Raw genomic sequence first — 27828 nt, 5'->3', positions numbered from 1 at the left:
ATGGTCATGATTACGGATGTCATATTCATGACAGCTTAGTTTGTGTCAAATTTAAGCTGATGATGCCCGGGGTTCATACTAATAAGAGGTTAGTGTGTGCCATGGTTAAGCTAATAGTTCACGCGAATCTACCAGTAACAGATTTGTGTGTGTGTGTGTGTGTGTGTGTGTGTGTGTGTGGAGGTTAACCTGATTGTCCATGGTATCCTGCTGAAGGCAGCTTAGTGCGTTTGTCGTGATTAAGCTGATGATCCACGGGCGTCCTAGTGATGGCAGCTTTGTGTGTGTCGTGGTTGAGCTGTTGCTTCACGGACGTCCTGCTTATAACAGCTTAGTTTGTGTCAAGGTTAAGCTGATGGTACATGGGGTCGATGGTCCATGGTGGTCCTACTGATGACAGCTTAGTGTGTAAGGTTAATTAGGATAGGTTGATGGTCCACGGTCCTATTAATGTCAGCTTAACAAGTCTCGTGGCTAAGCTGATGGTCCACAGGTGTCTTACTTAAGACCGCTAAGTTTGTGACGAATTTAAGCTGATGGCCCACAAGGGTCTTAGTTATGGCAGCTTAGCGTGTGTCGTAGTTCAACTGATAGTCCACGGTTGTCCTATTTATGACAGCTTAGTTTATGTCGAGATTAAGATGGTAGTCCCCAGACGTCCTATCACTGACGGTTAAGTTTGTGTCAAGGTTAAGCTGATGGTATACGGGTGTCCTACTAATGACAGCTCAGTTACTCGTTGTTAAACTGATGGTCCATATGTGTCCTATTTACTAAAACATAGCTTGTGTCGAGATTAGGCTGATGGTCCATAGGGGTCCTAGTAATGACAGCTTTGTGTGTGTCGAGGTTAAGCTGATGGTCCACGGGCGTCCTAGTAATGACGTCGCAGGCCTGGCACACCCGCCCCGTTATCGATTCTGACTCAGCAGCGATGAACACCCACCCATGCCAAGCTAATGACGTTTATGAATATTTCTGGATGAAGAATTATTCATACGATACAGGAATAGATGATCAGTTAATGGCGGTCAGTGACTACGCATCTGTTATCTCAAATGAACTAACTATATGTTTCCGGGAGTACGAGAGTAAGGGAAATATGGAGGAGTAAACGTGGTGGATAAGGAAGAGATGAAACGTGGAAGAGGGAGAGACTGTAAGGAAATAACTTGCGGGAGGCAATAATTAAAAGGAAATGAATTGATAAGGCGACCATAAAACTGGAAGCATTCGGAATGAGGTGACAAGCTTGTGGTCTCCCTTGATAATACGTGCAACTCCCCAGCCACGCCACATCCAGCCCTGGGCGCTCTTCCTTCTGCTGCAGTAACTTCAGTTCCAACACAGTTATCCCAGTTTTTCTGGATTGCAGTTTTCAGATCTATGTACAACTATATGATATAATCGTTCTTTTGTTCTAGTCTGCTTTTATCAACTTTATAATTTTTGTAAATTTTACTTCTTTACATCTATTCAATAAAAAGTTTGTATTCTAAGGCTATTTACAGACGTATTACTCTCTCAGGTACAAGTTACATTGTCACTGTAGGTTCAAGTGTACATTTTCTCTTGGTTTATCACGCCTCACCTTATCAGTGTTTCCTAACATTTACCCGGACCCCGGTAGCTCTACTGTTACGTGATGAGCGCCAACTGTGTACACTGTCCCTGTTAGTCATCGGACAAAGGAAGCCTTCAGACTGATATCTGCTGTGGTCTGCTGTGTTTTATCTTATAGGAAGACGACATCTTCACTGCTTATGTCTTCATCGATGGGTATGGCGTGTCGTATTCCCTTGAAGCGATGATTTGATGCCAGACATACTAGACTACCCGAGGATACGTTGAAATGTATGTAATGCGCATCCAGTTTTCAACAACATCATCTCTTACAAAACCTGTTAACATAGGACTTTGCTGGCGTTCGTGAGAACCTAAATATTTTACATCTGCGTCAGTTCAGTAAAGGTTATCGACCTTGTGTGTTGAGGTGGTGACAAATCGATATCACCAGATCCTAACTTATTCAGGCCTTCACCTCTCTCTCTCTCTCTCTCTCTCTCTCTCTCTCTCTCTCTCTCTCTCTCTCTCTCTCTCTCTCTCTCTCTCAGACTGTTTTTATAACTTCATTGTCAGGATCAACTCCATCCTGAATTGCGATTCCCACCAAAGGAGACAAGTTAGGCTAAACAGAGTTTGTGTCTCTTGCTTAACCCATCAGCTAATCCTACTTGAAAATAACTTCCTTGTGAGGTTACTAAGAACTAGAATCGTCAGAGGACAAGCTCTGTAGGCGTAACTAAATAATTTCTATCATCTTAGTCATACATCCCTGATCAGTGCCATTGGTTGGTGTGAAACACAGTTAGACACTAGACCTATCAACACTTTAGACATTCAGTCTTCAGCAGTCATTGTCTGTACCAGCGACACCTCGGACATACATACATATAGGATATATACAACACACGTACATATATACTGCCATCATACACCTGAATCGGAAGAAAATATTACCAAAATAACCCCAAGGATAGCATAACTGCCGATAGTATCGCTTGCAGCATTTATTGGTAAAACATCATAGTCTTACAATCACACTATACAATACTAAAAGTCTGAAAATATCTTTTACAATTCTAGAGTAGAAAACTTTATAAGTTAACAAAAATAAAGTATAATGAGCAGCAAATATGACATTTACAAGCCAGTAAGTAACTGTGCGGTAGATATCGGAACATACATGAGTGTCGAAGATGATGATAATGATGGTTCTGAAGACGCAGGCACAGGCAGAGGTTGTGAGATGCTCGAGTGAAGATTAGAAAAATTTCTATGATAATAAGATTTTCAGTAAGGGCAGTACGAAAGAGCATGGTATAAAGGTGATTATGACAACAGCAGTCAGAGTGGTGATCACAATGAAGTTGATCACAATAAAAAAAAACATGGAAGGAAGAAGAAACATGAAATATGAAGTAAATGATACTAAAGACTGTGATAATTTAAATATGATGCTCAGTGCCATAATGATTGATAAGAGAGGAAGTAATAGCGATGGTAATGATGGTGAAATTATTCTTTATAACAACAAGAACTGAAGAAACATATGGGCTACCCAACAAATGAAGAGCACACATGGATAACATAAAAATGAAAATGGTGGATGGACATTGTGTCGTTAAACTCATCAACATGCTAACCATGAACAATAATAATGTAAAGAAAAGTATTTTGCAGACCTTTGAAATTCTGACTAGAAGACAGACAGGCGGAAGAAGATCTGGACTATGTTACATTTATGTGATTATTTCATCGTTTTCTGTTGCATAGCACACTATTGCACATGGGAAATATAAGATACTTCTCAAATTACTGAAATTATTGGCAGTGGTGACCCAGATGTGTACGGCTCTGCCATACAGAAAGGTGGGGTTTTTGTTGCTGACTCACATATGCAAAGTGACGTTTACCACTTGAGATCAAGACAATTTAGGCTAGACTGTGATGTTGGAGCGACACTATTACTTTTGTTCAGATGTTCTAGACAGTGAGTGTTTTTCTAGAACAAGTGAACATTGCCAAGAAGGTTGGGAAAATTCACCTAGATCGACATTTTCTCAGAAAGATAATAATGAAGAAACTCCAAAAAATGCGAATAATTTCAATAATTTGTGAAGCACAGGATTCTGTAGAAAGCATGATTTTATTTTCGTACGTAAATGCCGTGAGACCATCACTAGAATTTGGATATGTTCTAAGAATATCGTTTTCCCTAGAGAGAGAAACGTGGGCAGCATAAGTGAAGGTCAAATCTAACTGTTGACAAACCCCCTTGAGGAAGGAGGGACAGGGAAAACATTACATTTGATGCGAATTATCACGTCTTACAGCTTTGATGACCGTGGACATGGCCTTAAGCACTCTAACCAAGCAACAGCTACACGTAGACCGGGTTAAGGTATATATGACAAAGGACTGCTCAATCATTTTTCTTCAAGATTCTCACTACAAATGACGATTCAGTTTTTCTAAGTTTTTCATTTTCATAAGTTTTTTTCCACTCATTTTCTCTCACTTTTGCTACAGTTGCTTAAGCATGTCCGAGATAATATTGCCCATTAATGATATCTACTTTTACATTACCAACTGTCATACACAAATAGAAAAGGCAAAAATTTGTCTGAAATACATCCAGCAGTGCATCACATGTCCTAGTGATTAATATAAGATTTATTCTCTACGTTTCATGTACGGAAATGTATCATGCTACGGTGTGGACATTTCCCATATCCCTTAACAATGGCCAAATTTTAAAATCTATTCCAACATTTAAGATTCAAAGTCTTGCCTTCGGTGTAAACCCTTATGACTACTGGGAGCAGGAGGTTTCCTCTGCCAGACCTTAATGTTAAGTGAGAGATGAAGTCTCCCATGAAAGACCTTAGACATAGTTCCCACCCCCTTCCCTACTGAAAGACCTGGAGGCAAAATATCACTTTCCCTGAAAGACCTTAACATAATGAGAAAGATTATTTTTCCTCCCTTGAAAGACCTTATATTAAAAACCTTACATTAAGTGGGTTCACTATTTCCTCCACTGAAGGACCTTATATTAAGTGGGTTCACTATTTCCTCCCCTGAAAGACTTTACATTAAGTGGGTTCATTATTTCCTCCCCTGAAAGACCTTAGAATAAGTGGGTTGCTTATTTCTTACCCTGAAAGACCTAAAGATATGGGGGAGACTAATGTCTCCCCTGAAAGACTGGTAGTCCAACGCTGAGTTTACAATACTAAAGCCAATGAGATCGAACGTTCGAAATGTGTCCAGCTTGACAGCTGGCTAAACAGTAACTACTAAAACTCAAAATTTCACTTTTTTCATTGTGGTTCCCAAAATGATTCTCCAATGATGCTTATCTCTAATTGACTACAGAGTTTGAAAGCAAATTAGATTTTAGTCTAATTCACAAACTTTCTTTTGACTAACCTATACAAAAACAGAATCATATCGCTATTTTCCTCCCCTCTGAAGAAAAGCTGGTTATCAGCGGATGAGCATATGATTCACTAAGATCTTCTTACAATTCTGGATTGTTATCATCTAACACACAACCTCTACATCGTGTTACCTAAATTGGCCCACAGCGACCATAAGCAACAAACAAATGGAATGTTCCTAATTCTACGAAGCACAACACCTGCAAGCTTCGCTGCATGGACAGTATCACAGACATCTGTGATAGAGCTCTTAAATTAACCATCCCCAAAAAATGTTCTTCTCAGAACTAGTCTTAGTCTCATAGTCCTGTCTTTACTTCCTACCACAAACACTGTAATTACATTGCTAGAAAACATTGAGTAATATTGCTTCAGTGAAAATGATGTTAGTATACTTTTGTCTACGTTACATAAAGGAAAAAGACGTATTTTCCTTAGGAATTCGAAGTGGCTGAGAGTTATATTTCTCGTGAAACATTCCAGAAAATAAGAAGCTTGATATAAAATTCATTTGAAACCAAAAGTAGTATTTGCTGTTGGGGTGGGCTCCAGCAACCGAAGCCATACTCTTGAAGGTACCAGTGATGTTCCCATGCCAAGCTTGGAAAGCGTAGACGTAATGTTGAATCCTCTGAAACACCGTTTGCGTTTTAGAGGGAAAAGCAGTCGCCGAGGCCGTCCTCAGAATCAACGGAACTTGTTGAAGAGTCGCCACCAGACGAGACACATGAGACAAGCTGACAGACATTTGGTAAGGGCTTCTGGAATGGTTAAGTTAGGTGGTACCACGCTACTGTTCTTCCTGGCAACCTGCTGAGGAGAAAGAAAATGTTCTTACTCTATTTGAAAATAAATAGTCGTTAGATTAGTTGAAACTGAAACTACATTTTCATCTGACCTGAATATTGCTTTCATGGAGCTGGACTATAATTAAAATCCATGATTTCATAAGAGATATGTGTACCTTACCATCTATAACAAGAATTATACATGTAAAATAATTGTTCCTTTGCAGGACAAGATATATGGCTTGAAATTTTAAAAGCAAATGAAACTATTTACTTTCTAGCAAATTCAGGTTCCTATGATCGCGTGGCAGCCACCAGTACCACCTGTGGTCACTGGTAATGTCCCTCACTCAGGTGTACATATGTATCTGTTTTTGGTTGACACTCTCGATACCTGTGAGCCTATGACGCAGACAGACAAACATCATCCTTACATTTCATAGTGGGAGACGTACGCTTAATACTAAATCCTGATAATCTATAAACTGAGAAAGAAAATATGAAAATAATGTAAATAGCGAATCTAGGATATTGAGGAACACACGTGAATCTAGTGCTTAGACTAAACCTTTAGGTTCCGCATAACCAGCAACAGCAAGAAAGCAGGTAAGGAGGGATGTGGGAAAGCTCACAATAAACTTATCCAGTCAGACAGGTGAGCACCGCTCACAAATCAACAGGAAGTCACACCAAGAGGGCTCTAAAGGCACAAAGATTTAATCAGACCTCAAAGTCCTTGACATTGCCTCCTCCTAGCTACTAGGGAACTGAACCCTCTGCCCGTCACCTTTTATACCTTTATACCTTTTTAAGGATTTCCTGGGAATCTTAATGGTTAAACTTGCATCACAGGTGCTCATGTGACAGTGAAAACCGATCGCCTGAGATGTGAATGTCAAGGGCAAGTCGCATCACCAAAACAAGTCGATATCACTTAAGGCTTTATAATATATTTATACAGTCATTAACATAGACGTTACAGTAACGTGCAGATGGTCATTAGCGATACTCAGTATAATGACATCTGCTCTCACAATGGCCTATGTATCAAGGTGACGGCGAAACGCCCTAAGGCCACGTCAATTAGCTCACGTCCCGCTAGTCTCTGTGTCACGGTTACAGCATGATTCCGTCACTCATTTTGCTTTAAGCTTTTTGAATGTTATATTTATTACTTATTTCTTCAGCTGGTGACTTGTTCCACTTATTTTAACTTTGTGAAACGAAAAGAAGGTTAAAACATTTATGTCTATGCATACATCTCGTGTATATGTACACACAAACACAAATATATATATATATATATATATATATATATATATATATATTGGAACGTGTAATACTACTACTAATCAGACTACTATTCCCAATTGGCAGCTGTAAATCATACTATAATTCGCATAACAAAACAATTTACCAAAATCAATTACGTGGCAGCCATTTAGCGCCCAGGTGACTATCATCAGCCAGATGTGTAACAAGAGCACGTGGGCCTCGTTACCATATTATAATTATAAGATTAACTGCTGATTATCCTGCCATGGATCGGTGAACGCCGTAATCCCGTGCGCACGGGATGACGTTATGGGTCAGGCAACCCACTCCTTCTCACCTGACAGACTTTACACCAACTGGGTTGAAAGTGTCGAAATGTAACCTTACGAAACGATTCATATATGATCTAGAATACTGCAGTATTTCGTTATGATCAGCCTAACAGATGCATGTAAATTTATGCCTGCTGGTGCCAGCCATCGCCCACGCCTGCTGCTGCCTTGCTCTTGCCACCTGCTCTCTTTCTCCTGCCTTGCTTTCCATCACCCCTGCCTGCTACTCCCTCAACCCTAGCTGGCGGTTCTCGCCTCTCTGTTACTCCTTCAACCCTGTCTGCCTTTCCTTCGTCCCGGTTTATCGTTCCTTCAACGTTACCTCTCGCTCCCTCACCTCTTCCTATGGTTCCCTCACCCCTACCTGCAGCTCCCTCACCCCTGCCTGCGGTTCCCTCACCCCTCCTTACAGTAGGCGAACATAATTAATGAGATAAAGTAATTAGCAGGATGGATTGACAGGTATGTCTCGCACCCCAACAACACACCTGTTGGCTCTCCTCCTGACTGAGGGTGAGGGGGAGTTTGCCTGCTGATGAGGGGAGACTGGCGCAACTGGTCAATATCTTTCCTCACTTTCCCGCCCGGGGAGAGAGGGGAGACTGGGGCAACACCCTCACAGCCTACCCTCTCTCTCCCAGTGCCTGCCTGACCCCAGGCGTCATGGTTGGTGTGGTGTGTGAATTTCTGTTATTAAGGTTTTCACCTTCTCTTTCCATTGATTTTGTCCCATTCACTCCACTTTTGTCCCACTCACTCTACTATTGTCTCATTCGCTTCACCTTTGTTCCCTTCACTCTAAATCTCATTCCCTCTTTTCCTCTCACGCCTCTAGGTATTCTTTCCATATCTCCTACTCAATTTCTCCTCGACTACCCTTATTCCTCCCTAAGCCTTACCCAGACCAGATGCACTCTTAACTTGGAAGTCATAAAGTGTACATACTGTTCCTTCAAACACTGGAGACAGTAGTGATTTAAATAGACAGGTAAACATTTACGAGACGAGTCTCATAAACATAAGGAACATTTTTTTACTAATGAATGAAATGATGATGCTTTATTTGTCTCCTAGAAGACTGGCTCTTAATGTGCTGATCACATTAATTGCTAATCCTACCTTGGCATTAGTCAGTTGGAAGCGGTCAGCCATACGGCGTAGGTCTTCCCCTGTGTGACGCCATCGTCTCTGCTGGTCGTTCTCTCTCTTCCCCCAGTGTCGGGGAGGGTGGCGGTGCGTGAGGGACCAGGGCAGCTGGGGCAGGTGGTGGTACGGGTAAGGGTGGAGGAAGCCATTCTGGAGTAAACCCTCGACCACCTGGGGTTTATCTAGCTTCGTACTAACAGTCCTCCTCATGCTCGCCACACTATTAACGGAGGCAACGCGGGCGGGGACTCCTCTCCCCTGATCTTCTGCAGGAGTTACGATGGGGGTCGTGTCAAGGTTGGACATAGGCGGTGCTGGTGCCGGCTCGGTACACGGCTTCTCAGGAAAGGTGACGTAGGAGTGAGGACGTCGCAGCGGGGTGTTGCTCAGGGCTACGTCCGGCAGCGATGCCAGCCCTGTTGAGGAAGAATTGTCGTTTGTGAACTTTGAACTATTGAACTCACTTCATAGTAGTAATAACAACAATAATAATAATAATAATAATAATAATAATAATAATAATAATAATAATAATAATAATAATAATAATAATAATAATAATAATACTAACAATAATAATAGGGAGCTGTGGTTTCGGCGCTTTACACATGACAGCTAGAGAATGGATGCGAGTCGATGTGGCCTTTCTTCGTCTGTTCCTAGCGCTAATTCACTAACGTAGAAAACGGCGAACAAGTTTCAAAAAATCGTATATTTATGGTAATAATTGCGAGGAGTCACTAAATTAGAACAGTGGAAACCTTACTATGTTACGAGAATAGGAATAATCATACCACGCTCGTGTAAAGCACCGCGGCGTTTTAGCTTACAAAACCAGATCAACAAGTAAATGTTAACCTCACAGCGGAAATGACAAGCATGGTCAAGGCGTGTGAGCTGAGTCTACTGTACACACAGATATGAGACCTTCCATCATTAACTCAGACAACTACGCCAGTGCTTTTCAATATCGCGTTTGAAAAGAGCGGTTTTGATTGGTTAAGGAAGTCCCTTTCCTTACTGCATATAATGGCAATCAGATCCAACATTTGCAGAGGAGTATGGCAAATTCTAACTTGATTAAATGTAGAAATAGTCAGTAAGAAAGAAAGACTTATCCTTTATCTTGGGAGGTTCAGTCATATCACTTAGAAACCCGTTTGCATGCAATACGAAAACATGTTATTCTTTGGCGTGGCTTATATGGCAATGGTGACTACAAGAACCTCACACAATAGTATCATTAAAGCCAAGCCTGTGATGCGTTAATCTTAGCCACCATAGGGGAGGTCGTGTCATGTCCTTGATTAAAGAAAACATGCATACAGGAGAAACTATCCCGATTCAGACAGAATGCCACTGGATGCATGTTTCTCGGGTTCAGTGGCTTGCTGTTGATTGCTTAACCTAGAAAAGTTGGAAAAAACAAGCACATGTAACACATACTGCCATGCGCAAATTCACTTAATTCTTCACATACTGAACACGCCCTGCTGAGTTGCTACGAAGAGGCTAAGAAGACAAAGCAAATTTACGACCAAGTACTCCTGGGTGATGATCACATCCTGGACGAAAAATTGAGCTATTGCACCTACTGATATTAGGAACGCTTAATCTCTTACGAATTACTCGATGAGCATATCAGGTGACACATTAAAGAGAAAACCATGGACTCAAAACTAATGACAGTGGTATAAACAGACGTTTTACTTATTCTTTTGTGGTTTTCCCGAGCAAATCACACCCTTGCTACTTCACCAAGGCAATCCAACCCTCCATATTCACTCTGACCATTTCAGGCAAGAAATCCTCATCACAGCCACCCCTGCCGCCTCAGCCATGCAAACCTCGTCTCCGTACCCATCCCTGCCATTTCACTCAAGCAAACCAAACCTTACTGCCCATTCCCTTACCGTTTCATCCGACAAACCACATCTCAGTGCCAACTTCCTTGTCTCCTCACCCAAGCAAACCACATCAACGTCGATCAAAAATACATAGGTACGTTTCCCTACTACACCTTCACCTTACAAATGATAAAAGTTGATAACGCAAGACATGTCGGTACATGTGACTCGCACAATCTTAACTATTCAACCTACCCCGAAATAACGTATGAAATCTAGCTTTTCATTAAGTGAAATATGTATAACAACATAAGCATCTAGAGGACAAACGTGAAAAAATTGAGAAAAGTCAATGTACTGCATAGATACAACGATGAACTGCAGTGTCTGCCATGAACTAATTTCATATACATTACAAGACTCGTAACGAGTTCAGGATTTAGAGCGTATAAGTTTTCTATTGAGACGGTGATGCAGGGGGCACTTCTCTGGCCACCCTTCCCTCCTACCATAAGGACATAACACACGCAGTATTCCAAATCGTGACAACAAGTAACAATCTCTATTCATGACCATATTCTAAGTCAGGTGAAATACAGTATTGCCGTTAACATATAGGTCTCCGTTAATCGAGCACACACACTTCATAGCCAACCAATCAGATCTGAAAAATTAATCTTATCATGTTAGATAAACTCGATAACGAGAACAATCCTCCGACATCTTTAATACAAGCAACATTATAACGTGACATTAAGTCGTGATACTCATCCCCACAGAATCGATCATTTATCAGTGTACAAAAGTGTCTATATCACTGAGCTGCAGTGATGTAAAGGTATGATCTAATGAGGTGATAGCATATAATCCTCATCATCATACATCATACTTAATGGTAATAGTCACGTTGGCTGGGTTTCGCCAAGTTCTTTAGTTACAGAGCAGGATTTAGGCCGCTTGTCTAATCGAGACCAAAACCGGGTACACGAAACAAAACTCATTCTTGTACGACAGCGTTTGCAGGCTCATTTACAGAATACAGTCTTAGTCTCTGTAATTAACTCGTATTAACATTTTGAATCCTCGCTTCTACTTCCTTCAAAAACTTCATAAACAAACATGGCGACATCATACATCCTTCATGTACACCCACCTTCGCAGTGAACCCTCTTAGTTCTTTTGTTTGGACGAGAATACAGACAGGTATAAGAAATATTTGAAAATGAATTACTATGTCCCTGGGAATTACAAGTGGTCATATCCAGGTTTATCAAATACATTTTTGATGTAAAGAATTCGGTCCAAGTGTGTGTGTGTTGAGATACGCAGTATATATGAGGTGCTAGGTATACGCTGGGAAGAGGGCAGGCAACCCTGCACTAACACTGTGGTGTTCAGGAGCAGGGTAACCCTCACTGCTTACCTATCACTCGAGCAGCATCAACACTGTATTATAAGAGTAACCCTCCCAAATATCAACCCAGCAGCGTCAACATTGCGTCACTCAGGTGCAGGTGAACCTGCCACGCGGCGTTTGTTTATTCTGGGACTGTGTTGCTCTCTTAGGCATCTTCAGATGGATTACCATATATCAAATCATTTCTATCTCCATTTCAGGATGTGGATGTTTGATACTCTAAATCGATGTACATAGCAACATTACAAATTCAACAACTAAAGGAAGGAAAATAAGAAAATAGATCGATTATAGTGACGAACTTACCTAGACAGAAAAAATCGTTCGCATGCAATAATATTATTGGTCAATACCACGGAAAAACCAGGCCATGGTAAGAACGTATGAATTCTCGTTATTTTACTCCCAACATGACAATCGTTGATGTGTATGACGACTGTTGATCAATACACATCAAGCCTCTAGTGATCTTACTTCATGGTCTTGATCTTCATATTTCAACCCTTTCATGCATCATTAAGAGTTAGGTACGATGGTACGATCCTTTGTGATGTGACCTTAGACCCGACCCTTAAAGGGTGGCTTATCACGCTCAAAGGTTATGGCGTCGTGCTCATGGTTCTAAATGAACACTAGAGGCACAGAGTATTGATACTGCACTGAAGACTCGATTACTGCAATAGTCACCTAAACATTATTGTTCACCGAAGAGACACCTGCAACTCAATGAATGAACAGCAGAACATAGTCTACAATGTTTGCACTAGTCAAAAACAACTAGTACAACGCATGAACATTGCCCTAAGTACACCATTAACGAACACATTTTCTGTCACCTTTTCCATAACCAAAATGTACATTCCTTATATGAGAGAGACACAGGAATGGCAACGGCAAAACGATAATTAGATAATTAAGCAGACACGAAACTGAACACTGGATGACGCGAGTTTGGGTAACGTGAAGAAACATGTATGAGAGCGAGTCACTCGACGCCCGTGCTTCCCCACCGCCGCCAGTACAAACACGCGTCAACACGCACACCTCAGCTCCTCCACACCCATCATTATTATTGTACAGCTAATTAAAAATACTGACGCCTGACACAAACTGTCCGGAACGCGCGATTGGAAGACGTGGTCCTGTAGGGAAGGATCAATAGTAAAACACATCTCCACATTTATCACATCAGTAATCAGTGATTAATCGGGTTAGCTGAGACGAAGATTTCACACCATTGCCATAATCTTATACTCATGTTATAAAAACAACACTGCGAAGAATTACGTCGCAATACATTATCTTCACTTGGCTATATCACAACGATTGTATCAATAGTAAATTTCTCGTCTACAACCTTCGCTATCTTATCTTTCTAAATAAAAAAAGGTCAGTCTTTATAACTCCAGTTCCCCCTCTTGCTCCTGACAACACCATACGCCCACAATAAATGTTTACTAACCCCTAATGTGGTAGTCAGGCCATATGATCTCTGTGGTGATGCACTCGACGCTGGGATCACTGTCTCTCATGTCACTCGTGTAGCCGAACGGTACCGCCCCGGCCTGCAGGAGCGAGTTGATCATGACTCACTGATGTGGAATCCAAGGTGGTCTCTACTGAGCTTGACAGACTTTCTACACCTCACCACCCGACGTCAACACGGATACTGAGCGGGAGTGATGCTAGGTACCTCCACGACCAGGTTATACAGCACTGGGTAAGAGTATAAAAAGTGCGCGCGCATCTCTTGACCAATAATTCGACCCCTCCTACGCCGACAGATACATCAACACTACATATTCGTCTCTTGTTTATAGTCGAAAATTTCTTCAGTATATCATCATCAAAAATTACGTTGTAAGGCATGATATCATTAGCAAATGAATTTCTAAAACACGAGGCAAGTGAGCCATGAAAACGATACAAATTTCTTATCCGAGAAAGTCAACATTAGAGGGGCGGAGCTTGTGAGTTCACGGCATTCGGCCAATCAGGACGCGAGAGGCGCACGTGAGAGAATTTAGCAAGACTGCTGACAGATTCGAACCAGTGGTGTAAATATTTACATGTTCAGTGATATTGTTATGACTTGTGGGCATTCTTGAACTTAAATATTTCTGTCTGTTACGCATACACCTTACGTAATTCTACTGATGACAATCAATTTCGCACCGCAAGATAAGATAAGGCTGAGTTAGGCCGGCCACAGGCAGGGCACGTAGTGCAGCGCCCAACATACATGAAGCTACAAAAAGTTAAACTCTGATGTTGTGGAAGTCATGCTCGCTCACATATCAGAAGCACCGGCTGGGGAAACTCATCATTGTATTACTGAACCTTGGCTATTGACCTGCTGATGCTGTTTGTCATTATCTTCAGCAACTCACACAGACATAACGTGTAGATCACCTGCAACAAAGTTACATTATAATTACGTGGGTTACGTTCTAACATCTACGCACGAACTCATAGGAAAGTGACATCTGGAAATGAGAATCTGTAATTTTACAAGATCAACTAAAAATTGTGTTTGCTTTTGAAAAGGCAAAGTTTTCACTAACAGGGGATAGAAGTACATCTTTTGACATATGCGTCATGCTTTGCACATGTAGAAGGGAGATAATCTGACAATTTTCTGTGATTTTACGTGAGAAAACGTTTGAATCAGGACACAGTCATCTACGTTCAAGAAATGGCCATTTCAAAATGGCAATAGTGTCATAGGGCTTAGTCTCGCACAGTTTTCGAGCGTAGATAAGTTCTTATAAACTCCATTTTGGCAAGGTTAAGCAAACCCGTTGTCATAATAACTGAAGTCATCGCTGAACTCCGAAAAAGCGTTATGATGTGAACGTACGCATGGTTCGAGCTGTTGAGAGAAACTGCAAAATTACAGTCCTCTTTACACCTGATGATTGCGTGAAAAATTCACGTCATGGCCCGGGTTCCTTCTCTCTATGTTACGACTTACTTCACCTAAAGGGTAATATCTAAGTATTTGCGCTGCTAAATCATATTCTTATTTTCAGTCTTGTTGCGGTCAGAGTGGAAACCCAACTTTCTGTGATGTTTCTTCAATCGCTCATGTCTTTCTTCGGATCGTAGAATATCAACATATACAATATTGTTAGATAAGCCGATATCGTCTTCTTTAGAATCTACAGGTTCACATTCAGCTCAGAGAAACATTTATATTTTCAGTAAATCTGCAGGATGGTAATACGCGAACCATCCTGAGGCTAGAGGCCATTGTTTCACAGGCCCTTGCCAGTTACGCTGGCAGTGAGTCGACGAAGGGTGTTACAGAGTTATGAACGGTGGACGATGTGCTCCGACGTCAGAACGGGAGGCGATCTCACTTCAACATTCAAGAGTCTTCTTTGCCGGCGACAGGCGCGAGGTCTGGACTTACAAATGAAAATGAAAGAAGGTAAACAGTTTTTCCCTTTTACCTCTAATGCATTTGAAGGAATATAAAGGCACGCAAGATAAAGATCTAATAGATTCCTTTTGAGGTTGTTATGTTGTCTTGCCCTATATATATGTGTGTCCATATGGGACGTGGAAAGACCTTGTGTGTCACCAGACAATGAAGGCTTACATTACATAATGTGTCGGTATATCTAGTGTGGTCGTTGTAATCCACATACACACGTACAGTAGCGAAATGAGTAAACTCAGAAAAATAAACATAGTATGTTTAGATTGTTTTTCAAGCCATTTTCAAGGATCCTTGAAAAACAGTCGAAAGCTTGGAGCTTTTGTTTGTTTCTCCCAGTAAGTTCTCTCGTATCTACAGCGGTATGTATTCTGATAAATGGCTAATGATAAGGCAATGCCAAGCGCTTCATATTCTAGCTGCAATCGTTGGTATACAAAGCCAAGTGTTACGGCTTCTCTCTCTCTCTCTCTCTCTCTCTCTCTCTCTCTCTCTCTCTCTCTCTCTCTCTCTCTCTCTCTCTCTCTCTCTCTCTCTTCTCTCTCTCTCTCTCTCTACATATATGAAGAAAAAATCGCACTTCACTAGTTCATATAATCATATCTACCATATAATTTTCTATACATGAGGCACGACATGTTTCGTGGATAGTACACCTCATCAGGTGTCAATGTTATTCAAATCCCACCATCATAACGGAGTGCCGCCGTCGTGCGTATACCACCTGCTGTGCGTGGTTTGTAAGGGTAGACGCTAGACGGCGGTGCTCCGGTGAGATGTTAAGATTTATATGTTTGTAAGTATTGGCACCTGATGAGGTGGATGTCTTCACGAAACATGTCGTGCCACATGTATAGAAAGCTTGCATGTCAAATAAAACTATATGAACTATTGAAGTGCTATTTAACCTTCATATATATATATATATATATATATATATATATATATATATATATATATATATATATATATATATATATATATATATATATACACATATATACACACAAGGGTAAGAGAGATGTGTAGAAATAAAAAGAGCGTGGTTGAGAGAGCAGAAGAGGGTGTTTTGAAGTGGTTTGGGCTCATGGAGAGAATGAGTGAGGAAAGATTGACCAAGAGGATATATGTGTCGGAGGTGGAGGGAACGAGGAGAAGAGGGAGACCAAATTGGAGGTGGAAAGATGGAGTGAAAAAGATTTTGTGTGATCGGGGCCTGAGCATGCAGGAGGGTGAAAGGAGGGCAAGGAATAGAGTGAATTGGAGCGATGTGGTATACCGGGGTTGACGTGCTGTCAGTGGATTGATTCAAGGCATGTGAAGCGTCTGGGGTAAACCATGGAAAGCTGTGTAGGTATGTATATTTGCGTGTGTGGACGTAGGTATATACATGTGTATGGGGGGGGTTGGGCCATTTCTTTCGTCTGTTTCCTTGCGCTACCTCGCAAACGCGGGAGACAGCGACAAAGTATAAAAAAAAAAAAAAAATATACACATACTGTATATGTGTGTGTGTGTGTGTGTGTGTGTGTGTGTGTGTGTGGGACTTGACATCGAACTCCGCCTGCGAGTGGTTACACAGCGAACACCACCCTTGGCATGGCTTTATCATCGTCTGTGAACAGAAAGGAGTGTAGTCGCGTCGAGGAGCTTCTTGCTCCAAAAAAGTTCTTTATGTCCCTGCTTTCTGTGTTTATGATTACGTTGATCCCTATTTGAGTGTGTTACGGGAATTTTACACTCGTGTTGCCCTTGTATATTTGCATAATGTCTTCACTCCTGTGTACACACACACACACACACACACACACACACACACACATAAACACACACCGGCCCAATCCAGGTTACCATTTAACAATCAACCCCGAAGAGAGGATAAGCACTTGAGTCAGGTGTGGACCGACTACCATAGCCAGGATTCGAACCATGTGTGGCCGACCTCGGAAGGGACCGTTGTGATTCATTGTCATTAACGGTAACCAGTACACTCGGAGGCCATATCTGTATACACACACACACACACACACACACACACACACACACACACACACACACACAGACTAGCTTAAGCCAAGTTTGTGTGTGTGTGTGTGTGTGTGTGTGTGTGTGTGTGTAAAGAGTTAACCTTTGACCTTACTTATCAGTGAAAGGTCAAAGGTCAGTGATATCGCGGGTATAGTGATAAGGATGTGGTGATGTTGGCCGTAGGAGTGAAGATAAGGGTGTAGTGAAGCAGAGCGTAGTACGTACAAATTTATCCAAGTTGCGTACAAGGTTGGCCCAAGGTAATGATGATAATAATGATAATAATAGTAAGAGATAGGGGAGAAAGAATACTTCCCACACAATCCCCGCGCGTCGTAGACGGCGACTAAAAGGGACGGGAGCGGGGTCTAGAAACCCCTCTCCTCCTTGTATTTTAACTTTCTAAAAGGGGAAACAGAAGGAATCATGCGGGGAGTGCTCATCCTCTTCGAAGGCTAAGATTGGTGTGTATAAATGTTTGTGGATGTAACCAAGATGAGAAATGAGAGATAAGTAGTATGTTTGAGGAAAGGAACCCGGATGTTTTGGCTCTGAGTGAAACGAAGCTGAAGGGTTTGGGAATGTCTTGGGAGTAAAGTCAGGGGGTTGGTTAGAGGGCAAGAGCAAAGGAGGGAGTAGCACTACTCCTGAAGCAGGAGTTGTGAGAGTATGTGATAGAGTGTAAGAAAGTAGACTCTAGATTGATAAGGGTAAAAATGAAAGTGGATGATGAGAGATAGGTGATTATTGGTGCCTATGCACCTGGTCATGAGAAAAAAGATCAAGAGAGCCAAGTGTTTTGGGAGCAGTTGAGTGAGTGTGTTAGCAGCTTTGCTGCATGAGACCGAGTTATAGTGATGGGTGATCTGAATGCAAAGCCGAGTAATGTGGCAGTTGAGGGTATAATTGGTGTACATGGGGTGTTCAGTGTTGTAAACGGAAATGGTGAAGAGCTTGTAGATTTGTGTACTGAAAAAGGACTGGTGATTGGGAACACCTGTTTTAGAAAGAGAGATGTACATACGTATACGTATGTAAGTAGGAGAGATGGCCAGAGAGCGTTATTAGATTACGTGTTCATTGATAAGCGCGTGAAAGAGAGACTTTTGAATGTTGATGTGCTGAGAGGGGCAACTGAAGGGATGTCTGATCATTATCTTGTGGAGGCAAAGGTGAAGATTTGTAGAGGTTTTCAAATAAGAAGATAGAATGTTGGGGTGAAGAGAGAGGATGGCCTGCGCAAGAGATTCCTGTAGCATGAGAAAGGTGGGGAGTGGGCATATTAGGAAGGGTAGGGAGTAATGGGATGAAGAAGTAAGATTGTTAGTGAAAGAGAAGAGAGAGGCATTTGGACGATTTTGCAAGGAAATAGTGCAAATGACTAGGAGATGTATAAAAGAAAGAGGCAGGAGGTCAAGAGAAAGGTGTAAGAGGTAAAAAAGAGGGCAAATGAGAGTTGAGGTGAGAAAGTATTGTTAGATTTTAGGGAGGATAAAAAGATGTTTTGGAAGGATGTAAATGAAGTGCGTAAGGCAAGAAAACAAATGTGAACATCGGTGAAGGGGGCTAATGGGGAGGTAATAATACGTAGTGGTGAAGTGAAGAGATGGAGTAAGTATTTTGAAGGTTTGTTGAATGTGTTTGAAGATAGAGTGGGTGATATAGGGTGTATTGGTCGAGGTGGTGTGAGAATGAGAGGATCAGGGAGAATGGTTTGGTAAACAGAGAAGAGGTAGTGAAAGCTTTGCGGAAGATGAAAGCCGGAAAGGCGGCGTGTTTGGATGGTATTGCAGTGGAATTCATTTTAAAAAGGGGGTGACTGGTTGGTGAGAATATTCAGTGTATGTATGGTTCATGGTAAAGTGCCTGAGGATTGGCGGAATACATGCATAGTGCCATTGTATATATGCAAAGGGGATAAAGGTGATTGTTCAAAATACAGAGGTATAAGTCTGTTGAGTATTCCTGGGAAGTTATATGGGAGGGTATTGATTGAGAGGGTGAAGGCATGTACAGAGTATCAGACTGGGGAAGAGCAGTGTGTTTTCAGAAGTGGTAGAGGGTGTGTGGATCAGGTGTATTCTTTGAAGAATGTACGTGAAAATACTTAGAAAGACAGATGGATTTGTATGTAGTATTTATGGATCTGGAGAAAGTTTATGATAGAGTTGATTGAGATGCTCTGTGGAAGGTATTAAGAGTATATGGTGGGGGGGGGGGGTAAGTTGCTAGAAGCAGTGAAAAGCTTTTATCGAGGATGTAAGGCATGTGTACGAGTAAGAAGAAAGGAATGTGATTGGGTCCCAGTGAATGTTGGTTTGAGGCAGGGGTGCGTGATGTCTCCATCATTGTTTAATTTGCTTATAAATTGGGTTGTTAAGGAGGTGAATGCATGCATTTTGGAGAGAGGAGCAAGTCTGCAGTCTGCTGTCGCTGTGGATGAGAGGGCTTGGGAAGTGAGTCAGTTGTTGTTCGCTGATGACACAGCGTTGATGGGTGATTCGGATGAGAAACTGCAGAAGCTGGTGACTGAGTTTGGTAAAGTGTGTGAAAGAAGAAAGCTGAGAGTAAATGTGAATAAGATCAAAGTTATTCGGTACAGAAGGATTGAGGGACAAGTCAATTGGGAGGTAAGTTTGAACGGAGAAAAACTGGAGGAAGTGAAGTGTTTTAGATATCTGGAAGTGGGTTTAGCAGCGGATGGAACCATGGAAGCGGAAGTGAGTCACGTGGTGGTGGAAGGGGTGAAAGTTCTGGGAGCGTTGAAGAATGTGTGGAAGGCGAAAACGTTATTTCGGAAAGCAAAAATGGGTATGTTTAAAGGAGTAGTGGTTCCAACAATGTTATATGGTTGTGAGACGTGGGCGATAGGGTTGTGCAGAGGAGGGTGGATGTGTTGGAAATGGGATGATTGAGGACAATATGTAGTGTGAGGTGGTATGATCGAGTAAGTAATGAAAGGGTAAGAGAGATGTGTGGTAATAAAAGGAGTGTGGTTGAGAGAGCAGAAGAGGGTGTATTGAAATGGTTTGGTCAAATTTTGAATTGAGTGAGGAAAGATTGACAAAGAGGATATATGTGTCAGAAGTGGAAGGAACAAGGAGAAGTGGGAGACCAAATTGGAGATGGAAGGATGGAGTGAAAAAGATTTTGAGCGATCGAGACCTGAACATGCAGGAGGGTGAAATGCTTGCAAGGAATAGAGTGAATTGGAACGATGTGGTATACCGGGGTCGATGTGCTGTGTCAGTGGATTGAACCAGGGCATGTGAAGCGTCTGGGGTAAACCATGGAAAGTTTTGTAGTGCTTAGATGTTGAAAGGGAGCTATGGTTTCGGTGCATTATACATTACAGCTAGAGACTGAGTGTGAACGAATGTGGCTTTTGTTGTCTTTTCCTAGCGCTACCTCGCACGCGCGCGGGGGATGGTGTTGTCATTTCATGCGTAGCGGGGTTGCGACGGAGATGTATGAAGGCAGCAAGTATGAACATGTACATGTATATATATGTATATGTCTGTGTATGTATATGTACGTGTACGTTGAAATGTATAGGTATGTTTATGTGCGTGTGCGGGCATATATATATATATATATATATATATATATATATATATATATATATATATATATATATATATATATATATATATATATATATATATATATATATATATATATATATATATATATATATACACATATCTATGAAGGTGAGTTGGGCCATTCTTTCGTCTGTTTCTTTGCACTACCTCGCTAACGCGGGAAACAGCGACAAAGTATAATAAATGAAAATAACAATAATGATAATAATAATGATAATAATAATAATAATAATAATGATAATGATAATAATAATAATAATGATAATAATGATAATAATGATAATAATAGCAATAATGATAATAATAATAATAATAATATTAATGATAATAATAATAATAATAATGATAATAATAATGATGATAATAATAGCAATAATAATAATAATAATAATGATAGTAATAATATAATAATGATGATGATGATGATAATGATAACAATAATAATAATAATGATTATGATAATAACAATAATAATGATAATAATAATAATGATAATACTAATATAATGGTAATGATAATAGTAATAATGATGATAATGATAATGATAATAATAAATGTAATGGGCTCTGATCACTGTTGGTATGTGGAAAAAGTAGTGGTAAACAGATAGCAGGGATACTATGACTTCCTGAATCTTACTGTTACGCAATGATGACTCTTTTTGTGACATTTGTTATTGGTTTCCTTCACACTACAAAGCGAAGCAAAAAACGAGCAAATCGAGCTAAGTTAGCACCGCAGAGACCTAGCTTAGTAGGCCTGTAGGAGCTTCGTTAACCTAATTGTAATGATAATGTAGCAATCCTTCTCTCATATCTATTCGCCGTGTCCCAAATTAGCGAGGTAGCGCTAGAAAGACAAGACTAAGCCTCAGAGAAAAAATCTGTGCTTTCTTTCTTCTTATGAAATATATGTATAATACAGGAGGGGGATGATTCCCAGCCCTCCGCTCGTGCCCTGTAGCTTGCCTCGTATGACACGCAGGATATACGTGGGCAGTAATCCTTCTCCCTACGCCAATAATTAATATATATATATATATATATATATATATATATATATATATATATATATATATATATATATATATATATATATATATATATGATTATTATTATTTATTTTATTTATTTATTTTGCTTTGTCGCTGTCTCCCGCATTTGCGAGGTAGCGCAAGGAAACAGAAGAAAGGAATGGCCCAACCCACCCCTATACACATGTATATACACACCCGTCCACACACACAAACATACACACTCATACATCTCAATGTACACACACAGACACATACATATATACCCATGCACACAATTCACACTGTCTGCCTTTATTCATTTCCATCGCCACCTCGCCACACATGGAATACCATCCCCCTCCCCCCTCATGTGTGCGAGGTAGCGCGAGGAAAAGATAACAAAGGCCCCATTCGTTCACACTCAGTCTCCAGCTGTCATGCAATAATGCACGAAACCACAGCTCCCTTTCCACATCCAGGCCCAACACAGCTTTCCATGGTTTATCCCAGACGCTTCACATGCCCTGATTCAATCCACTGACAGCACGTCAACCCCGGTATACCACATCGATCCAATTCACTCTATTCCTTGCCCGCCTTTCACCCTCCTGCATGTTCAGGCCCCGATCACTCAAAATCTTTTTCACTCCATGATTCCACCTCCAATTTGGTCTCCCACTTCTCCTCGTTCCCTCCACCTCCGACACATATATCCTCTTGGTCAATCTTTCCTCACTCATTCTCTCCATGTGCCCAAACCATTTCAAAACACCCTCTTCTGCTCTCTCAACCACGCTCTTTTTATTTCAACACATCTCTCTTACCCTTACATTTATATATATATATATATATATATATATATATATATATATATATATATATATATATATATATATATATATATATATATATATATATATATATATATATATATATATATATATATATATATATATATATATATATATATATATATATATATCAACTACAGACTGTTGGATGAAAGGGCCTGGGAAGTGAGTCAGTTGTTGTTCCCTGATGATACAGCGCTGGTGGCTGATCCGGTTGAGAAACTGCAGAAGCTGGTGACTGAGTTTGGTAAAGTGTGTGAAAGAAGAAAGCTGAGAGCAAATGTGAATGATAGCAAGGTTATTAGGTACAGTAGGGTTGAGGGACAAGTCAACTGGGAGGTAAGTTTAAATGGAGAAAAACTGGAGGAAGTGAAGTCTTTTAGATATCTGGAGTGGATTTGGCAGCGGATGGAACCATGGAAGCGGAAGTGAGTCACAGGGTGGGGGAGGGAGCAAAAGTTCTGGGAGCGTTAAGAAATGTGTGGAAGGCGAGAACATTATCTCGGAAAGCCAAAATGGGTATGCTTGAAGGAATAGTGGTTCCAACAATGTTATATGGTTACGAGGCGTGGGCTATAGATAGGGTTGTGCGGAGGAGGGTGGATTTGTTGGACATGAGATGTTTGAGGACAATATGTGTTGTGAAATGGTTTGATCGAGAAAGTAATGAAAGGGTAAGAGAGATGTGTGGTAATAAACAGAGTGTGGTTGAGAGAGCTGGTGAGTGTGTATCGAAATGGTTTTGTCACATGGAGAGAATGAGTGCGGAAGGATTGACAAAAAGGATATATGTGTCAGAGGTGGAGGGAACGGGAATTTTGAGACCAAATTGGAGGTGGAAGGATGGAGTGAAAAAAATTTTGAGCGATCGGAGCCTGAACATGCAGGAGGGTGAAAGGCCTGCAAGGAATAGAATGAATTGCGGTATACCGGGATCGACGTGCTGTCAATGGATTGAACCAGGGAATGTGAAGCGTCTGGGATAAACCATGGAAAGTTTTGTGGGGCCAGGATGTGGAAAGGGAGCTGTGGTTTTGGTGCATTATACATAACAGCTAGAGACTGAGTGTGAACTAATGTGGCCTTTGTTGTCTTTTCCTAGCACTACCTCGCGCACGTGCTGGGGAAGGTGGTTGTCATTTCATTGGTGGCGGGGTGTCGACGGGAATGACTAAAGGCAGCAAGTATGAATTATGTACATGTGTATATATGTATATGTCTGTGTGTGTATATATATGTATACGTTGAAATATATGGGTATGCATATGTGCGTGTGTGGACGTGTATGTATATACATGTGTATGTGGGTGAGTTGGGCCGTTCTTTCGTCTGTTTCCTTGCGCTACGTCGTTGACGAGGGAGACAGCGACAAAGTATAAGTAAGTATATTACAGAGTGGAAGTGTCGTACGAGGGGAGATTTGTTTGTGAGCATGTAGTTATCGCGCTCCATGCCCTAATCAAGCAGAAAGATTATGTTCCATGGAATCAGCAAAACAACACAAGGAGAATCAACAAACGACCAGATGGCAATAAGTGTTGTCACATTTTTCTAACCTGTATGATAGTTTATTATTAATGACGTAATGTTGTTATTCTATATGCTGGGAGTGTTATAATTTGGAAGGAAGTATATACATCACCTCTAGAGCAGATATATGAGGGCAGCAACGACCAAATGGCAGAACCACGGGGTGACAAGTGACAGGGGACGTAAGGTCATGCGGGAGCCTGACACCCCACTCAAACCCTCCATCACACATCTCCCGCGGAGAAAAGATGCCACTTATGGGTACTCTTGTAAGCTTGTTTAGCTAGTAAGGAGCAAATTATCATGTTGTTCGAAAAATGTAAGTGAATTAGTGAATAAAGTCAGCCATGGCATGTGTCATGAGCGTAGCTGTAGTTTGATTACAGAGATTAAATTGTTAAACTCATAGAGCACACAAGAGCGTCCTAGCGAGTCCCATATAGGATAAGGCCTGATGAAAAATTTACAATCTACGGTGCTCAGATAAGAATCTACAGTGAAACAGAGTCTAATAATGACACAAAGAATGTGTGAAAAAGTGACAAAGTGACTTAGTGAAGTAATTAACCAAGAAGATTGAAAAATTGTCTTGGTAACCCAACATGTGCATCCCATGTCACACAGCGCACAGACGAGACTCAGTGTCAGTGAGCATCCTGTCTCCTTGGAGATAGTTGCCCAGCCCTGGGGTGGATAGCATTATCATCTTCAGGAATCCAGGTAAGCCACATCTCGCTCTATCACAGAAGCTGTTTTTACAAATTGTGCAAAACTCGTTTCCTTGTGAGAGTAACGAGCCAGTAATAGGTCTACCTGAGGCACTGATAACTTCGATACCAACAGGGCACCTGTGGGGCACCTGTGGGGCATCAGCCGGGCACCTTTAGGGCACCAGTTATGGTCGTGCTGTGTGCCAGTTAAGATCGTACAACAGTTGGGGTCGTGCCATGCGCCAGTTTAGGACAACGAAAATCTTAGCAGTGTGTGGACGGAATATTGCACGTACAGGCCGACTTGACCTGGGAACTTCAGCCGTCGCCCTCCCGGATCCCCGTGTACGTACAGACCACCTGACTGAAAATACATGGATGACCAGTTGATGCTCTGAAGTGACCCTTTGCCACAAGTGACTAAGCAGAGCCGCTTGTCAGTATTATGTAGTGCGGCAGGAATTGTAGTGTATTGCTTTGAATTGTTTAAGTGCATTAACAAGAATTCCCTTACACTTGTGAATTAGTGTTTTAATTCTTATTAGCAGTTCAGTTTGGATGCATGCTGCATTATTTCCGATATCAAATGTAATGATATCCGCGGACCCATGCATGATAACTGATTATGTTAGCAGTATTGCCACAATTTAGATATTCCAGTGACTGTGTCCACAGGCACATTTGATTGTCATCTTCTGTATACTCATAAGTATGCTTGGCGGTACATTGACTTAAATGGGTGAGCATATGTCTTTATTTAGGGGTTTTATTTAAACCATGGCTATGGGCTCCCGTGGTAATGTCACATGAAGAGCACCACTCATCAAATGATAATTTCTAATAATTACAACTACTAATAACATCAAGTAGTAACTAAATTCTAAACATTTCTCATTTTTCTAACCTCTCTCTGTCTCTCTCTCTCTGTCTGTCTCTCTCTCTCTCTCTGTTATTCATATATATATATATATATATATATATATATATATATATATATATATATATATATATATATATATATATATATATATATTATATATATATATATATATGTGAAAAAAGGAGAGATAGGTAGTATGTTTGAGGAAAGGAACCTGGATGTTTTGGCTCTGAGTGAAACGAAGCTCAAGGGTAAAGGGGAAGAGTGGTTTAGGAATGTCTGGGGAGTAAAGTCAGGGGTTAGTGAGAGGACAAGAGCAAGGGAAGGAGTAGCAATACTCCTGAAACAGGAGTTGTGGGAGTATGTGATAGAGTGTAAGAAAGTAAATTCTCGATTGATATGGGTAAAACTGGAAGTTGATGGAGAGAGGTGGGTGATTATTGGTGCATATTCACCTGGGCATGAGAAGAAAGATCAAGAGAGGCAAGTGTTTTGGGAGCAGCTGAATGAGTGTGTTAGTGGTTTTGATGCACGAGACCGGGTTATAGTGATGGGTGATTTGAATGCAAAGGTGAGTAATGTGGCAGTTGAGGGAATAATTGGTATACATGGGGTGTTCAGTGTTGTAAATGGAAATGGTGAAGAGCTTGTAGATTTATGTGCTGAAAAAGGACTGATGATTGGGAATATCTGGTTTAAAAAGCGAGATATACATAAGTATACTTATGTAAGTAGGAGAGATGGCCAGAGAGCGTTATTGGATTACGTGTTAATTGACAGGCGTGCGAAAGAGAGACTTTTGGATGTTAATGTGCTGAGAGGTGCAACTGGAGGGATGTCTGATCATTATCTTGTGGAGGCTAAGGTGAAGATTTGTATGGGTTTTCAGAAAAGAAGAGTGAATGTTGGGGTGAAGAGGGTGGTGAGAGTAAGTGAGCTTGAGAAGGAGACCTGTGTGAGGAAGTACCAGGAGAGACTGAGTACAGAATGGAAAAAGGTGAGAACAATGGAAGCAAGGGGAGTGGGGGAGGAATGGGATGTATTTAGGGAATCAGTGATGGAGTGCGCAAAAGATGCTTGTGGCATGAGAAGAGTGGGAGGTGGGTTGATTAGAAAGGGTAGTGAGTGGTGGGATGAAGAAGTAAGAGTATTAGTGAAAGAGAAGAGAGAGGCATTTGGACGATTTTTGCAGGGAAAAAAATGCAATTGAGTGGGAGATGTATAAAAGAAAGAGACAGGAGGTCAAGAGAAAGGTGCAAGAGGTGAAAAAAAGGGCAAATGAGAGTTGGGGTGAGAGAGTATCATTAAATTTTAGGGAGAATAAAAAGATGTTCTGGAAGGAGGTAAATAAAGTGCGTAAGACAAGGGAGCAAATGGGAACTTCAGTGAAGGGCGCAAATGGGGAGGTGATAACAAGTAGTGGTGATGTGAGAAGGAGATGGAGTGAGTATTTTGAAGGTTTGTTGAATGTCTTTGATGATAGAGTGGCAGATATAGGGTGTTTTGGTCGAGGTGGTGTGCGAAGTGAGAGGGTCAGGGAAAATGGTTTGGTAAACAGAGAAGAGGTAGTGAAAGCTTTGCAGAAAATGAAAGCCGGCAAGGCAGGGGATTTGGATGGTATTATAGTGGAATTTATTTAAAAGGGGGTAACTGTGTTGTTGACTGGTTGGTGAGGATATTCAACGTATGTATTGCTCATGGTGAGGTGCCTGAGGATTGGCAGAATGGATGTATAGTGCCATTGTGCAAAGGCAAAGGGGATAAAGGTGAGTGTTCAAATTACAGAGGTATAATTTGTTGAGTATTCCTGGGAAATTATATAGGAGGGTATTGATTGAGAGGGTGAAGGCATGTACAGAGCATCAGATCGGGGAAGCGCAGTGTGGTTTCAGAAGTGACAGAGGATGTGTGGATCAGGTGTTTGCTTTCAGGAATGTATGGAGAAATACTTAGAAA

General features: G+C 41.1%; 1 protein-coding gene across 2 annotated transcripts; it reads right to left on the bottom strand.

Annotated features, from left to right (window-relative positions):
- Positions 1-2561: 2561 nt before the first annotated feature.
- Positions 2562-13477, bottom strand: LOC139752816 (uncharacterized). 2 transcript variants are annotated; one of them, XM_071668758.1, is made up of 3 exons: positions 13274-13477; positions 8521-8963; positions 2562-5819 (listed from the first exon to the last, which is right to left on the bottom strand). In XM_071668758.1, the coding sequence occupies exons 1-3, from the start codon at positions 13395-13397 to the stop codon at positions 5694-5696; spliced, it is 693 nt and encodes a 230-aa protein (XP_071524859.1). In that variant the 5' UTR covers positions 13398-13477; the 3' UTR covers positions 2562-5693. The 2 variants fall into 2 exon arrangements, with proteins under 2 accessions (XP_071524859.1, XP_071524860.1); XM_071668759.1 differs by having other exon boundaries at positions 2562-5816.
- Between the last annotated feature and the right edge of the window lie 14351 nt (positions 13478-27828).

This window comes from Panulirus ornatus, chromosome 13 (genome assembly GCF_036320965.1).
Source record: "Panulirus ornatus isolate Po-2019 chromosome 13, ASM3632096v1, whole genome shotgun sequence".
Lineage (NCBI taxonomy): Eukaryota > Metazoa > Arthropoda > Malacostraca > Decapoda > Palinuridae > Panulirus > Panulirus ornatus.
This window is presented reverse-complemented; position numbering and strand designations above follow the sequence as displayed.

What these genes read in the sequence shown, in the direction of transcription:
- LOC139752816 (XM_071668758.1), bottom strand. Translation starts at nt 13,397, where the DNA reads ATGATCAACTCGCTCCTGCAGGCCGGGGCGGTACCGTTCGGCTACACG. An exon ending in GCCTGACTACCACATTAGGG is followed by an intron (nt 8,964 to 13,273) that starts GTTAGTAAACAT and finishes CTTCCTCAACAG; the next exon opens with GGCTGGCATCGCTGCCGGAC. An exon ending in TCCAACTGACTAATGCCAAG is followed by an intron (nt 5,820 to 8,520) that starts GTAGGATTAGCA and finishes CTTTCTCCTCAG; the next exon opens with CAGGTTGCCAGGAAGAACAG.